Source organism: Canis aureus, chromosome 1, assembly GCF_053574225.1.
Source record: "Canis aureus isolate CA01 chromosome 1, VMU_Caureus_v.1.0, whole genome shotgun sequence".
In the NCBI taxonomy this organism is placed as follows: domain Eukaryota; kingdom Metazoa; phylum Chordata; class Mammalia; order Carnivora; family Canidae; genus Canis; species Canis aureus.
The window spans coordinates 50,349,104-50,366,166 of NC_135611.1; the positions used below are offsets into that span (position 1 = coordinate 50,349,104).

The 17,063-nt window shown below is 45.0% G+C and overlaps 1 protein-coding gene across 4 annotated transcripts in view; it reads right to left on the reverse strand.

Moving 5' to 3' along the window:
- AGPAT4 (1-acylglycerol-3-phosphate O-acyltransferase 4) overlaps positions 1-10,992 on the reverse strand; it is a 127,763-nt gene extending 116,771 nt beyond the window's left edge. Inside the window, exon 1 of one of the 4 annotated variants that reach the window (XM_077899284.1) lies at positions 10,833-10,992. Coding sequence is in view for 1 of the 4 variants with exons in the window: in XM_077899294.1 (XP_077755420.1) it covers positions 10,715-10,781 (67 nt within the window). In the remaining 3 variants the exon portion in view is untranslated. Of the gene's footprint in view, positions 1-10,714 lie in introns of all 4 variants that reach the window. The other 3 variants (XM_077899304.1, XM_077899294.1, XM_077899280.1) reach the window with 3 other exon arrangements.
- Between the last annotated feature and the right edge of the window lie 6,071 nt (positions 10,993-17,063).

Here is a 17,063-nt window from a genome sequence, read left to right on the forward strand (position 1 = left end):
AGCGTGTTCTACTGATTGAGCCAGTCGGGCAGCCCAAAAACATGGTTTTGAAAAGAGCACGGACACACACACATACACACACACATACACGAGAGGCCTACCCTTCTTCCTTATTATTCTCAAATATATCTAATAAAACTTAGTTTGCTTGTGCCTGGACAAAGTCCACAGTTCAGATTTTTTTATTCCTCCACCACCATCTTACTGTAAAGGGGAAAAAAAAGTGGTTTATTAGAGTAGTTAGGTATTGAGTACCCTTCTTTCCCTCTATTACAACACGATCTGCCCAGGCTTCTTATATAATGTTTGGTTAGGTTATTCTTCCACCTCCTGGAGAGCGTGGGACCCTGAAAGTGGGGTACCTTTAGAACAGCTTGTTAGGATTTGAATTGGCAGATTTCACATGCCTGACTGTTTTGTTCAAATTTCCAAAGATAACCCCAGTTGAGAAAAATCTTTATGAGAACAGGAGGTAATGTATCGTAAACCAGTGATAAGATAAAAGATATCAGTACTCAGGAGGAGTTAAAGCAACTCCTCATTGGAGAGACAGTCAAGGCAATGGGAAAGGAAAAGAGATTAGAAAGAACAGAATGGGTGCTGGGCTGATCTAGAAAAGGGGTTATTCCAGTAGAAGGGAGTAAAGTCCAAAAAAGTAGGTGACCAGAGCCAAAAAGAGAGGGACTCAAGCAACCTTCCAACAATCATACCATCAGGAACAAAGAGACAAGGAAGAAAACAGAGTCAAGGCAGGCCAGTCCACGGGGATGACCCATCCCATCCCCAAGACTCACCATTTAGGGACAGTGGAAAAGAGGAAAGGTGGTGGGAGGGACAGCATGATAAATCGACTCTTCCTTCCCACAAAGTCACTCAGAGATCATCCAGCTCAGTTTTCCTCTAAAAACTTTCCACAGAGATGTTCCTCTCAGCAGAGGAAGCTAACTCTGAAGGGTCTGGAGCCACGGCCTAAAGCCATCAAAACAACCAAGCATGCTTTGTCCTAAAAGTTCATATAAATGCTGCATGTTCTATCCTGGCATATCTATGTTTGTTTTATTTTTTTCTATAAAATGAATCTTAGATCTTTCAGCAAACTGATGCTTGGGTGACCTGGGCCCAGTTTATCCTGCAGCCCTGCACACTTGCTGGCACACTTTTCCCAAAATGGCCCCACCATGTTGTTGGTTGGAGAAGTTGGCCTCTATCCTGGCCTCCTGCCCGACCGGGTCGGGAAACGAAGCCACGGGATGCACAAGGCTATCTCCCAGTGTGGGGCCACGGCAGACTTAGGGACAGGCAGCCCTGGTCTCAAGGAGCCCGAGGTCCATCCCACAGAAAGGAAGCAGGTGGCCAGGGATGGGGACCCAACCAGGCTTTGCCACCCTGCCCTGATCCTCCCTTATGCCATGCTGCTTCTTGTGGTCCCTAAAAGGCCCCCAGTCTCTGTGGCCCAGTCGAACGTGTCTAAAGAAGGAGGCCCAGCAGTCTCTAGATTCTAGCTAATGAAATGTTCCTGTGGACTCTGAAAAGGGCAGGACACCTTGCTCACCAGTCTGCTAATCCTCTCCCAGCCCAGAGAGACAGGCAGGGTTGTGTCACATGGTGCACCCATTCTTGGGATATTGCAACTCAATGCTTGCCCAACACCCACAGAACACAACTAGATCCCAGCCTGGCAAAGCACATGTTCAAGAAAGGTACATCTTCTCTGGGGAGCCAAGCCAGAGAGAAGCTGTTACGACCAGACTATCTTAAGGACAAATTACAGTTCAGCCATTTGAGAAGACAGAAGGAATAGGAAAAGGTGGGGGTAGGGGTGGGAGATGAAGTCCCAGTTTGGCTAAAATTGGACCCAATATAAATAATTAAAACAACCAGGCACATTTAAAATATCTCTGCGGTCCTCTCTCTCTGTTTCCCCTATTAAACTTTAACCCCCACCCTTCCACCAGAAATGGAGGTCAAATGAGGAATTTAGTGACACCACATGACTTCCATTATATCCTTTGGTCTTAAGTCACTTCTTAAAATTCCATGTGATTTGGGGGTTAAGATGTAGAATTTCTGCTCATTTTGAAGATACGGAAGGTCTTTTAACCCTCAAAGAAGATCCAGGAAGGTTATGGGAAAGAACACAGCATGCAAACATACGCAATGCTTTTATAGATGCTGTCCTTTCCTGCACGCAGACCCTGTGTGGCTCATCTTTGTACCCTCAGCGCTTGGCCGCTGGTAGACTGGTTACTAGGATTCAATAAGAAATGCCGCGAGGGGCTCTGGGATTGCATAGGAGTCTGGAAGGACAGACTCACCGAGCCACATGCCCATCCTTCCGGTCCTGGAAGGGAGAAGGGACACAAGGTGACTGAACACCTAATGTTACCAGGCAGTGGGCTGGGGAGCCGGGCCTTGCCTGAAGTAGGGGCTGGTCCTGGGACACCCAGTGTAAGTGGCCCTCTGGACTAAGCCAGAAGGCAGGAGAGGAGAGGCTTGAAATGCCTACGTGACTGGGAGGGGAGGGCGCTAAGAGGCAAATAAATAACCAGTGAGACCTGGGAGTGGAGCTCCCTGGGTTGGCCTAGAAACTGGGAATTAATCAGGAAATCCCAGCAAAGGCTCGAAGTCAGTTATCAAGCGCTCTCACAATTCTTTCTTTAGATACGTGAATCTATCCCGCCCAGGGGTTGTCCCCCAGAGAGTTCAGCAGGCTGAGGGGCAGGGGCCATTGAAGCAGAAACCTGTGGGTAATCCATATTTGAGGACTTAAGGGTTACAAGTCTGCTTTTCATTTATTTTATTATTTTTCACTTATCTATTTGTTCATTGAAATGAACAAATTGCCCCTTTGGTTTGAGCTGTCCCTTTTCAACCTGGTGAGTGCAAGTTAGTCCAGAGAGATGGGTTCCATGGCTCAGGGAGCCGGCTAACTGGATTTCTGGGTGTCGGATGTAAGATTTCCTGAAAGTTCTCAACTAAGGGAGACTCTTAGCATCTGGCAATATCTGGAATATTTTTGGCTGTCACTCGAGGGGTAGGGGAGGGGAATGACTGGTAGCCGCAGGGTTACTGCTAAACATTCTGCAATGCACAGCATAGCCCCACAACAAAGAATTATTTGGTCCAAGATGTCAACACCTTCCAGATTGAGAATTTGTTCTAAAGGAATGTCAGCCTGGGAAGACCGGGGTGGGGGGGCATCAGATGAGGCACATGTCACCCCTGACTCCCTGTGCCTACCTTTCACTGGGCTACAGTACTCATTCGTGCCAGATACTCTGCTTGGTGCTAGAAACAGTGCAATTGGAAAGGGCATGCCAGGGACGCCTGAGTGGCCCAGAGGTTGAGCGTCTGCCTTTGGCTCAGGTCATGATCCCGAGATCTGGGATTGAGTCCCACATCGGGCTCTTTGCATGGAGCCTGCTTCTCCCTCTGCCTATGTCTCTGCCTCCCCCAACCCTCTCTCTATCTCTCTCTCATGAATGAATGAATGAATGAATGAATAAATAAATAAATAAATAAAATCTTAAAAAAAAAAGAAGAAAGGGCATGCCATCAGCAAGCACTCAGGGCAGTCCTTAGACTAGAGGCGTAAAAGGCGAATTGCCATTTATTTTATTTTTTTAATTTTTATTTATTTATGATAGTCACACAGAGAGAGAGAGGCAGAGACACAGGCAGAGGGAGAGGGAGAAGCAGGCTCCATGCACTGGGAGCCCGATGTGGGATTCGATCCCGGGTCTCCAGGATCGCGCCCTGGGCCAAAGGCGGACGCCAAACCGCTGTGCCACCCAGGGATCCCCGAATTGCCATTTAATATAATGGCATCTAAAGTGACATTTTATGAAGGACGGATGGTGGGATGGAAGAAGAATGTCAGGAATATGGAGGCCAAGGTTCAGGAGATAGGCACAAGGGTGGGGCACGGCTGGAGAAGGAAGCTGCTCACCGTGTGTCCATGCAACCGGCCCTTCCCCACGGCAGAGGAGAGAAAAGAGGAGCAAAGTGCTGGGCCCACTAGGAAGGTTCAGAGATTGCATCGATGACAGGGTGATACTGGCAGCATCCTGGGAGAAAGCACTCGGTATGGCCAGGCTCTTTAAAATTTCATCAGCCTGGATTAACCTCTGTCCACAGAGAGGTGACAGCTCACGAGCGAGTTGACAGAGATGGGAAGGAGACCAAATCTCCCTCCCGGTCAATTCATTTCACTGGTTCTCCTTTGAAAGTTTGTCTGAGATAAGCACGGGCAGTGTCTTTCCAGAGAGTACTCTGCCTTTACGCTAGTGATAAACTTGTTGACAAGAGACAACAACAAAAAAAAGTCTGCCTCTCCACGCACAATCCTTGGAGCCATTCAAGCAGCCACCACCAGGGTCCTCAAGAGCAACTTCTCAGCAAAGTCAATCCTTGGTTAAAAATTAAGTTTTGAAGGGTTCCTGGGTGGTTCAGTGGGCTGAGTCAGGGCGTCTGACTCTTGGTTTCAGCTCAGGATGTGATCTCAGGGTCGTGAGATCGAGCCTTATACCGGGTTCCACACTCAGCACAGAGTCTGCTTGAGATTCTTTCTCCCTCCCTCCTTACCCTCCCCCCCTCGTCATGCTCTTTCTCTCTTTCAAATAAATAAATCTTTAAAAATTAGTTTTGAGAACAGTTGATATTTAATTTTCTTAAAGATTTTATCTATTCATGAGAGACACAGAGGGAGAGAGAGGCAGATACATAGGCAGGGGGGAAGCAGGCTCCCCACAGGAAGCCCAGTGCGGGACTCAATCCCGGGACTCCGGGATCAGGCCCTGAGCCGAAGGCAGACGCTCAGCCGCTGAGCCACCCAGGCGTCCCAGTTGATCTTTAATTTGATGTTATACCCCACACTGCTATTCAGCTATTCTAACCACAGGGCCCTTGTCCTTCCCTACCAGGTCACCTCTCTGGCTAAACCGGAACAAAGTTCCCAGAAAACCATGGAAGCTTGTCTTCTAGGCTCTGCTCCTAGCTGTACCCCAAGTTCAAGTGACCACTGTCACTTCCAATGTTTCTGCAGTTCCCAAAAACTAGGATGAAAGGGATACAGGGGAAGGTCTGCATGGTAGAGATCTGATCATCATGCCAGAAATGTTTACTGCACATCCGCTCAGTATGTGCTGCCGTGCCGGTCCTGGGCACAGAGGGATGAATACAGCACCAATGGTGTGGAGGGAGCGGTGGTACACAGCTGGGCCCTGGAAAGCAATAGCCTTGGTTCAAATCTCACCTCTGTTCCGTATTGTGAAACCAGGTGAATAACTCACTAATCTTTCTGTGTCTGTAAAATGGAAACTGATAATAGTTTTACCTGCGTGGTGTGTTATGAGGACAAAGTGAATTGATAGATGTGCGGTCTCTGTAATAGCCGGGCACGCAGGAAGTCCTCATTAAAGTGGGCCATTACCATTCTCAGGGAACTGACAGGCTGGCTGGTCACCTGGCATCTCTGATGGTGGCCGCAGGTGACCTGCCATCCCCCAGACTGAGGAATAATCTGCAGGAATTTTAGCAATCAGCTTCAGACAACTATGAAGTCCAAACTGTGCCTCTGTTCTCTTGTAGAGGCCTACATAGAAATAACCATGGAATAGCCACTATGTATAACTCAAATTCAAAAGGGAGAGATCTGTGGCAACTGGAGTTATCTGGAACTCTGGAACAGCTTCCCGCTGGAGGGAGAAGCTGACCTCATCTGAGATCAAAATAACAAAGAAGAGGAACTTGCTAAATGTTTTCTCTGAAGGTCAAACAAGCAGAGGGGGGTGGAGTTCAGATGAACTTCAGTATATCGCCCATATAATCTCCATGCCAAGGTAGAAATCAAGTGGGAGCAAAACAATTCTAAGAGAAGCTACATGACATCAGGAAATGCGAGCAGGAAGTACTCTGACGAGGTTTTAACATTCTTTAGTTTATATATTTAGATTTAAGATGTTCCTACTTGGTTTTGTCAGGAGACACTGACTTGAAATGCATTATGGGAAATCTAGCTCTAAAGGACAAGAGGCTCTCTAGTAAACCGATGGGCATATAATTTTGATGAGGGGGGGAGTTTCTCTTTTAAAAATGCTATACTTGGGGACGCTTGGGTGGCTCAGTGGTTGAGCATCTGCCTTTGGATCAGGGTGTGATCCTGGAGTCCCAGGATCGAGTCCCACACTGGGCTTCCTGCATGGAGCCTGCTTCTTCCTCTGTCTATGTCTACCTCTCTTTCTCTCTGTGTTTTAAATAAATAAATAAATAAATAAATAAATAAATAAATAAATAAATAAAAATGCTATACTTGGAGTCCATCTGGAGGGAGCCATAGTCCCATAGAAGTCTACAAGTAACTTGCAATGAGGGAACTTTGAGAGAAAGAGAAGATGTAAGTCTTCTGGACTGTATTCCTCTATGGCTCCAGGGTCAGAAATCCCACCTCTTCCCATTTCATTAATCAACAAATGTTTCCTGACACCAGCCATAAGCTCAACCAGTATGAAAGGTATAAGAAAATTCTAAGATGGATAATGGTCAAACAGCTAGCCACTCTTTCCTCCTCTGCTCAGCACAATCTATATATAAAATTGTTCAATGAAGGAAGCATGCAGTGCCATTAGCCAATAAATGCCTCTCTCAAAAATAACCCTCACTTGTTTAAGGGACTGGTTCCACAATTGTCTCTCTGTTCGTTCCTGAGCTTCTTTAGAAAAGAAATAGTTTCCTATTTATTGCTATATCCATAATTTATAGCGCTTGACACATGATAGTATCATTTGTTGAGTGAATGAATACATGGATGGATGATGGAAGCATCTATGTATGTATACATGAATGAATGAAGGGTGATGGAAAAGTAGGATTTAGGATCAAAGGAGGAAGTAGAACAAAATGAGGACAAAATCAAAGACAGGTAGGAAATCTTTGGTGGAGCCAGAGTTCCTCTTGAAAAACAGAGGAGACAGGTTAGATGGATCATTCCACGATAATGTTCAAAATTCAAAAAGCAAACGAAAATTGCTTTTAAGAGCTTTCTCCTTAGTCATTAGAAGAAAATGGAGATCAATCCGTCACAGTATCTCCCTGAAAAACCCCTCAGATATTTGAAAACTGTAGCTATTTACTCTGTATCCAGTTTTGCTCACAGTTGAGTTGGTAGCATTTGGCAGACAAAGATGCACAATGAATATTGTTGAAAGCACAAGCTCCTGATTTGAGCTTTCTCTTTCCCACAGCCTTAGCAGTGGTCCTCCCTGGTTCACACCATGAAGCCAAATTTCAGAGCACCAAAACTTCCTTTCCAAACTGAGTCTGTCTTAGGCAAAGACTATTGCAACTCTATGCCCCAGCTCTGGATAGTGTTGGGTGATTATGAAGCCAGGCTTGATCACCTATGTCTCTCAAAACCCTTAGGCATTCAAAAATCCTTCAGCACTGTGAATGCAGAGTCTTCACATACCCTTTAGACCACCTTTTGACAATAAATTGCACAAAATGCAGTTAAGTCAGCCACACACTTATCTGAACACCCCACAATCTACAGAGATGGCAATGGTAGGTATCATGAGGATGATGTTGTAGGGGCAGGGATGGGGCCCCCTTTTCCAAATTTCTCACTTGTTTAAAATCTGATTTAAGTCTGGTCTTTACTTTTTGGAGCTTCATCTCAAAAACAATTGGACTAGGCAGGATTTCACCACCTGCTCACATCATCTTTCTCCTACCAGTCTTTCTTCTTCTGGTTTAGACAAAATTCTGTCCCTGAATCTATATTCACCAGCATAGAGTACGCTTGCCCCATTTCCACACTAAAGACAGAACTCTCCCCACTTGGGACAAGAACCAAGAACCATGCTTCATTTCCTGACCCCAACCTCTATCAGCTGGGACAACTTTGCCTTCTTCCCCTTGAATTGTCGTCTCCTCTACTTCCAGCCTTGCGTCCCCATCCTGATCATGTTCTCCTCAAACTAACCAATCTACATCCGCTCTCTCTCATCTCCCTCCAGGAGTCCGCCAGGACTCCTGGTCTCCAGCTGTGTGCACATCGGCACTTGTTGTCACTCCCGTTTGGTGGATCTTTAACTTGGGAGCCCAGACTACAACTTCTCCGTCCTTCACAAACGTCACGGCACCCAATTCAGAGCCTTGCAGACATTGAGGTCTCAGCTCCATGGGCAAATAACTCCAACTCCGGAAGTCCTTTCTTTGGTGTCACCTCTACTCAGCCTCTTTCCTGGGACCCTGAATTTGCTCTGCATCTATAGCTCCGTTGACCTTCCTCAGGTCAGGTCAGGGCTGCTAATTATGTTTTTAACCTCCACTCAGGGTCCAATGATGGGACAGTATTTATTTATTCCTGGCTGTGCTTCCAAAGGATTCTTGCCCTTTGAACTCCATTCCATAAAGTTTCTTTTTGTTGGGACTCCTGGGTGGCTCAGAGGTTGCCTTCAGCTCAGGGCGTTATCCTGGAGTCCAGGGATCCAGTCCCACATTGGGCTCCCTGCATGGAGCCTGCTTCTACCTCTGCTTATGTCTCTGCCTCTCTCTCTCTGTGTCTCTCATGAATAAATAAATAAAATCTTTTTTTTAAAAAAAGGCTTTCTGTTGTGAAATGGTTAGGTCTGGAAACTCCAGAGTGCCCCCCTCACAGATTTGGACTTCCACACTGGGCAGCTGCTTTCCAGGGTCATGAGGGTGACTCTACATCCTTGAGGACCATTTTCAGGCTAGAAAAACAGTAACTTAGCACAACTGCTTTCCATGCTCTTTGCAAACATCGGAAGCTTACAATTCAACTGCCATGTGTACTAGCACGCATTTCCAAAGCGACAGTCATATGCTTTTCAATGACACTTCTCCCTGCTTTATGCCCTTTAACTAATTCTCTGGGCTTTAACTCCATTTGCTTCTAGTTAGTCTTGTGCCACGCTATGTAGTCCCCGTTTTCAGATAACTTTTGTATCTGAAACACTCGAGATCTCTTGCACTATAATAACTTTTGTAAGTCCTAGATAAAAGCATATATGTAGGTAAGAATTTCTGCAAACAGAACCTCATTCAAACCACCTCTTCTTCCTGTTTCCACACCGAAGGGTTACTCTGAGGTTTCTAAGTAATGCTTTTGGCTTCAATAGCAGGAAGGCACTGGGAGAGCTGAGCGACCTTCACAAATCTGTATTCAAACTTACAGGCAATCTTAAGAATTGAGGATGAGATGACTATTGATCTGTCTTATAAAGGCTGATTTGTAATTCGGAATGCCCGAATTAAGGGAATGGTGTCCATTATCAAATATTTCCTCAGATATACTGAATAAAAGCCTCAGTTTGATTCCTACCTGTTTATCGGCTCATTTGGACTATGCTTTTATAGCAGATGTGCAATTGATTCTAATTCTATTTAACTTTGCTTATTGGGTGCATAGTACCTTTCTCTCATACTTTATATTTTTCCTGAAAACCAATTCTTTTTCTCCCCATGGAGGAGGATAATCAGAAGACTCAATAGTTTTAACTTAGGACTTTGATTTGCCCCTGTTGTCCCTGTCCACCGCCCCCCACACACACACACACACTTCCATGCACACACTTTCTCCCTCTTGTCATGATAGTCTTTTCTAACTGCAGATGCTTGATTCATAATCACAGATGGGTTAACGCTTTCCCAACTTTGAAAAAGAGAAGATCTATGAACCCTACGGACCCTTAATGAGAGCCGTTGGCATGGAGATCCATCCAAGGACAATGTGCAAAACACTGAGAATCCTGCCGTTGGTTACCTTTTGTTACTCACTCCTACTTGTTGAACTTAGCTTTTTTTCTTTTTTCTGCATATGTTCAGGCTAGAGCAAAGAAGCCCTCTTTTGAACATTTAGACTAGGAGGCAACCCTGTGAGGCAGATGATACTATATCTATCGGTGCCCATTCTCAGACACCCTGTTAAACTTTTTTTCAAGGATCTCGCCTCCTCTCCAGAAGTGAGGGCTGGCCCCCTGCTTGGTCTGGTTAAGGCATTAACATCACATCTAGAGCCCTGGTTTTCTAAGACAGACCAGGGACCGGCGGACCTGCATCGACACCCAGTCATTCCTTCCACAATTCCTAGATAGGATGGAGAAATCCAGAGGCCAAAAATTAAGTAAATAAAGAGGTAATCACCAATGCCCGTTTCCTTGACAACACCCCTCCCCCAGCCCTCCTGTGATAGGGAAAAACCAAAATGAAAGTGACTGAGGGGTAGCCACAAAGCCACGCTGGATTTTAGCAAGCGGAGGCAACCGCCGGCCGGAAAGCAGCAGACTCCCCACGCCATACGAACAAATCAATTTATATCGGGGCGGCCTTTGGTGGAGTATTATTTTTGTGGTTGCCATAGAAACGCCAGGGACGGAAGAACGTGTTGCATGACACAGGAGACCGATCCGTAACAGGAACCTTCTCCCCAGCTTCATCTATTGCAGGGGAAACGCTCTCCACCGCCCCCCTCCTCCTCCCCACCAAGGGGAGGGGGCCGCAGAGGGGAAATGCAGCCCGGAGCAGCAGCTCGAAAGCCCACCCCGGCCGGGAGCGCTCCCCCGGCTGAGCACAAAGAAAGGGTCCTGCCCTGGCAGCAAAGCCCCTCTGCCTGGCAGGCTCTGTCCCTCCACGTCCCCACTGTCGCCTCACTTCCTCCTCCACCTTCCACTCTTCCTCGTCCTGTACCTACCCCTTCCAGAGGTTTTAGTGAGGTCCAGCCGAGGAGAGGACAGGGACAGAGAGAGACCCACACGCATCCGCCACGCCCAGGGGTGAAGTCGCCTGCAAACAGCACGAACGGCACATACCTCCTTTCTGGCGGCCCCTGGCACATGGACTTAGAAATCAGAAACTGAAAGGGAGCAGGCTGGGGGTGCAGAAATTGCCACTAGTTTATAGGAGCTGTAAGTCAGCCAACACTGGAAAGAAAAAGCGAGACTCCACCCATGGGGTGGACCCTTCGGGGGAAAAAAAAAAAAGTGGTCCTCAGCTGACGTCTCTCCCCACCCCATGTCACTTCCTTTTAAAGCTACAATTTAGCAGTTACGGGGAGGGAAGATACGAGCGGGTGTAACATGAGTCACTCCCTTCCCCTTCCAATTAGTGCGAGGAAGGGCTCCGCTCGGCTTCGCGACCGCAAATCTGGGGCTCGGGGACCTGCCCCGAATCGGGAACAAAGCCCGCTAGGTGGCCTCTCAGGTCCTGCCCGCGGCTCCCAAATCCTGTTGCATCCCCGAGCTGAAATGGCTCCTCCAGCCTCCAGCCTCCAGCCTCCAGCCTCCAGCCCGGAGCGACTCCGGCCCCGGCTGTGTGCCGACCTGGAAAGCCTCCTCCGGCGGCCCGGTCGGAATTGAGCAAGTCTGGATCGCTTTGTTTTGGAGGATGCGCGCCCTCTGCAACCCCCTCACCTCTCGCGGCTCCGCTGCGCTGGCCGGAGGTTGCCTTCCACCCCGGAGAGCCCCCAGAGCACCTTCAAGGAAGTAATGCCGAGAGCTCCAGTGATGGGAGACGTTAAGGAGCGGGGGGAAAGCAGCCCCGAGGTCGACGTAGCCTCTCCCTGCAGAGCGGCCACCAGGGTCGATCACCACTGCACACACGCGCGCACACACATGCACACACAGGCGTGCACGTGGCATTTGCATGTAGTGTGTTGGAGAGGGTCTGGGCGGACCTTTCTAATGAAACAGCGTCGTCACAACTTTGAAGGAGGGCGGGCCGTGGAAACTCCAGAAATGCCGGGTTTCTCACAGCCCTACAACATTACCTCACCCCCCTCCAAAGAGTTCAGATGCATGCCCTTCAAATGTTCACTGTTGGAACCACAGTCACAAAAAAGAATCCGAGTATTTAGACATGACTCCGCTGTTCACTCCTATTCTTGAGAAGTCTAGGATCCACAGGGAAAAAGAACATGCTCACGGATAACTAGACCACGTTGCAAAATTACTAAGACCCAACAAACTGCTGAAAAGCAAAACAAAACAGTGTGCCATGAGAACAGAGAAGATGGAAGGGATCTTTTCAGTGATAGTGGGAGGGTGGGAAAGAGGGCATTCGTAACTGAGGAAACAGGGTTTGGACTGGGTCCTGTAGGGTGTGTGGCATGTTGATGGTATGTGATGGGAGAGAGGGAGATGGGGCGTGGATGTGGAGGAGGATAAAAAACATCAAAGGCGCCAGGAAGGAATGTGAACAGAGATCTGAAGAGAAAACCCATTTGTGGCAACGGCTTATTTTAATATCCGTGAGAAAATTAATCTGACCATATAGAAATGCTTATAAAAGATACTTGTAAGACCTTTCGTACAGCCAATGCAATTTCTAAGAGTTGTCATAACTTTTCAAATTATGTTTTAAAGTCCATGTATTATTTCTGGGCAGCTGAGCGGTTCAGTCAGTTAAGCAGCCGACTCTTGATTTTAGCTCAGGTGTTGATCTCAAGGTGCTGTTTGTTGGCTATTTGTGTATCCTTTTTTTGGTGTGTTACAGTTTACGTCTTTTATGTCCATTCATTCATTCATTCATTCATTTTAAAATAGGCTCCACACCCAGAATGGAGCCCAATGCTGAGATAGAGACCTGAGCTGAGATCAAGAATCAAATGCTTAACTGACTTGAGCCACCCAGGCACCCCGATATATTTTATGTCTTTTCAAATTTCTCCACTGACCAGCATTAGTTTTTTACAGTCTTGCTGATTGAATATGTTGCTTGTTCTGACCCTTAACAGGTCACAATGCGCTAAGAATCCTCAAGGAGACTCCCCACTGAGCATGGAGCCCAACTTGAGGTGACAGTAAATTGGTACACTCTTTTTAGAATTCCATTAAACATGATGTATCATGAGCCTTTAAAATGGTCATACTCTTTATGCAACAATTCAACTCACGAGAATTTATGCTAAGGAAATAAGCAGTGATGACCTCAAAGATTTAGGCACAGGAAGATTCATTAAAGTCATTTATGATAGTGAAGATTAGAAATGATTTAAACGTCTGAAGTAGCAGGTTAGTTATATAAATGATGTGATATTAATATAACAGAACACACTCCATAAATTTAAAAAGCTGAATTTGAAAGACATGAGTAAACTTCCACAATATATTAAGTGAAGAGGAAACTAAGGTATATATCAAATGTAAACTCTTCTTTATAATTATACAAATATATATTACATTGCCTATAACGGATTGGAGAGCGCCCCCCCCCCCCAATTCATGTCCATCCAGAACTTCAGAAGGTGTTTTTATTGGAAACAGTGTCTTTAAGAAGGTTATTAGTTAAGATGAGGTCATGCTGGATTAGGAGGAGCCCTAAATCCGATGTCTCGTATTCTTGTAAGAAGAGGAGAGATTAGAGAGGAATATACACAGAGAATGAGGCCATGGGATGTTGGAGGCAAAGCTTGGAGCAGAGTGTCTACAAGCCAATGAATGTCAAAGCGTCTATTCTGGCAAGTGCCAGAAGCTAGGAGAAAGGCTTAGAACAGACTCTCCCTCAGAGCCTCAAGAAGGAACCGACCCTACTGACACCTTAATTTCCTGGCCTCCTGAATTGTGAGAGAACAAATTTCTGGGTTTTAAACCACTCAGTTTGTGGTCATTTGTCATGGAAGCCCTTGGAGACTCATACTGTGTGCAAAAAAGTCATTAAACTGTTAATGATTATTTCTAGGCTGTGAGGTTGAGGATGATTCTTATTTGTTTTGTTGTATTTTACTGCATTTAAAAAAAAATTCAACCAGGAACACTTACAACTTTAGTAAAAGAAAATGGTTATGAGTAAAACCCAAAGATTCAAAGTTTCCAAAGTCATAGTGTTCTAGGATGATTTAGAACACAAGTGAAGAATAATCAATGATGATTACAACATATTGTAGCTCAAAGATTAAAGTATTTTCAGGAGTCTCAGTTAAAGAGGGAATGCTATGTGTTTCAGAAAAATTTTTTAACCTAAATTTTGGTACTTAAAATGATGAATATCATTTGTCTAAAATGCTAACTTACATACCATGTATTTAACTGCCACGCTAGACGGTTAAGTTATTAATGAGTATTTCGAACAACCTGCTCTCTTAACACCTTGTTAGCTGCATGCTGATGCATTATTTTTTTTTGGCTTTATTTTGTTTGCCTGATGGTAGGATTACAAATATAAGTAAATCCATATAAATATATACACACTTTGAAAATTTCCTCAAATTATAAAATATAAACATATCATAGATTTGCAATTATAATTACCTCTCACTGTATGCTGAATTAGGAGTTGTGGCTGTGTCAAGTAGACAAAGAAAAGTGTATAAATATTTAGTAAAGTCAATTTGAGGTTTGGAATCTTTCATCTTATGTTTACGGGTTGTGTATTTCAATCAACTCTAATTGAGCCTTACAGATGTGTCATATATGATGTTTAATGACCAACAAGCTCATAAGGATATGTTGTCATCCCAATTATTTTAAGTACATTCAAATAGCTTTAATATGAACACTTAATGTTCAAATAACATTAACTATCATGGAGGAAAGTGTAGAGGAACAAAGCAAGATTACCTCCTCTATCTATCTAGATTTACCTCCTCTAAATGACTGTCCTAAGTCATTTCCCCAAATATTAATGTGGATGCAGGACCCCACGTCCATCAACTCTTAATGATCTTAACTCAGAATTGCATTTTAAGTGTCTTAAAAATCATTCTCAGGATTCACGTATCTCCTTTCTCTTCTGGATGTCTTCAGGTCCATTCAACCTGGCAGGGATGACTAGAAAGTCTTTCCCTCCTCCTGAATCCGGGCAACGAGCAGCTGGAAATCATAGGATACGGGAGCAAATCTACCATAAGGGGAGGAACTGAATTCAAATCAATGAACTCATGGGATACTTGGGTGGCTCAGCGGTTGAGCATTTGCCTTTGGCTCAGGGCATGATCCTGGGGTACCGGGATTGAGTCCCACATTGGGCTCCCTGCATGGAGCCTGCTTCTCCCTCTGCCTGTGTCTCTGCCTCTCTCTGTGTGTGTCTTTCATGAATAAATAAATAAAATCTTAAAAAAAAAATAAACGAACTCTTAGCTGATGGGCAGCAAATTGAAAGTTACCAGCTTCACGATCTGATTTTATTTTTTATTTTGTTAAATTTTTATTTATTTATAATAGTCACAGAGAGAGAGAGAGAGAAAGGCAGTAGGCAGAGGGAGAAGCAGGCTCCATGCACTGGGAGCCCAATGTGGGATTCGATCCCGGGTCTCCAGGATCGCGCCCTGGGCCAAAGGCAGGCGCTAAACCGCTGCACCACCCAGGGATCCCAATGATCTGATTTTAAGAGACAAGGTAATACAAAGGAATACTGGAACTTGGGACTTGTGTTCTTCGTGATCAAGTGAAAAGAAAGCACACTGTTTTGAGTGGTATTTAACCCTGGGTGATTTTCAACCATTGCACTTTATAATTTTGTGATTTAAAAAGAAATTGATAAGTGTGTATTATTTTTATAAACAGAAAACTAAAGCATTTTCATTTTTAAAAATAAATATTTATTGTTATTAACTGTGACATATGCCTTTCTTGATTTGGCAGCCATCTGAGCCTATAGCCCAATGACACCTTAAAGGGTAATCTGATTCACGTGTGGTTGTGGGGACCATTAGCATGGGCATCATCTGGGAACACATTAGAGATGCAGTCTCCAGCCCTACCCCAGACCTACTAAATCAGAAGCTCCATTTTAATGACATTTCCGGGACAGTCATATGCACAGTAACAATGGAGAAGTACTTGTTTTAATCCACATCTCTGATTTTACAGACGATCTCTCACATCAGAGTCCAGGAAGGCTGGGTCCGCTTGTCCTGGGTTACACAACGCACATAAATGAACAGGGAGCAGCGGAAACCAAGGCTCAGTTTTTAATGATTCCTACCTCAAAATTCTTTCCATTCTGTTCTCCAGGCTTCCAGATGAAAAGCAAGTCTGAAAGAAACTCCATTGGCATCAAAATGCTAAAAAGAGAATTTTTACTTAAACTCATGTTCGTTATACTAGGTGTAGTTATTAAAAGTCCATCTATATTCCATGCATTTGAGTTTAAACATAGTCAGTTTTACCCAAAGAAAGTTAGTTTTGGAATATTGGACCAAAATTGGTGAAAAGCATGTGACATCTTTTCTCCATGATCACTCATTTTATCTTGGTTGCAAGCCAAAACAATGTCTAGTCCAACAAAACTTAGCTTCATGACTGATTTCCAGGAGGCTGTAAAAAAGAAAATGGTCTCCATGGGCTTCCTTGTTTTGCTCTTGCCTTGCTCTTGCCACTTCCTAGTCTGCTTGCTCCTTACCAGGGAGCCTGTGCAAAATAAAAACAAAGCATATGATTTCCCCCCTCTCTCATCTCTGACTTTAGACACCACAAAAGTCCTGTCTATAATATGTTTCCTCCTTTAATCTAGCTTTGTTTCTTGCAACAAAGGGTCCTAATTCTTTTTTATTTTTTATTATTTTATTTATTTTTTGAGGGGGCAGAGAGAGGAAGGCAGAGGGAGAAGGAGAGAGAATCTGAAGCAGGCTTCATGGGCAGCGCAGAGCCTGCTGCAGGGTCTGTCTCATGACCCTGAGGTCACAACCTGAACTGAAATCAAGAGTTGGGAGCTTCACCAACTGAGCCACCCAAGTATTCCAAAGGGTCCTAATTCTTCATGTAGATTTTTAGAGTCTCAGCTTTCTCATTCCTAAAATTCGTGAAGTGGTGGTTTAAATGAGACAGTAGATGGGAGGCACCTGAAATAGTGTAGAACCTCAAAAAATGATCTTTCTTGTCTCTTCTCTCCTCAACCCATTCAAGATGACTTACAGACCTTTGCTTCCAGGTGGTATCTCTCTCCTAACCCCTAGACACATTTACCCGCTAACCTGATGAATGTCTTCATGGACGAATCCTAACTGCATCTCAAATTGAACAGGTCCCCTGACGGTCTCTGGCCCCAATTCTGCTAGAGCTCCCCGGCTCTATCTCATAGACAACTCTGTTTCCCTATGTTGGTGA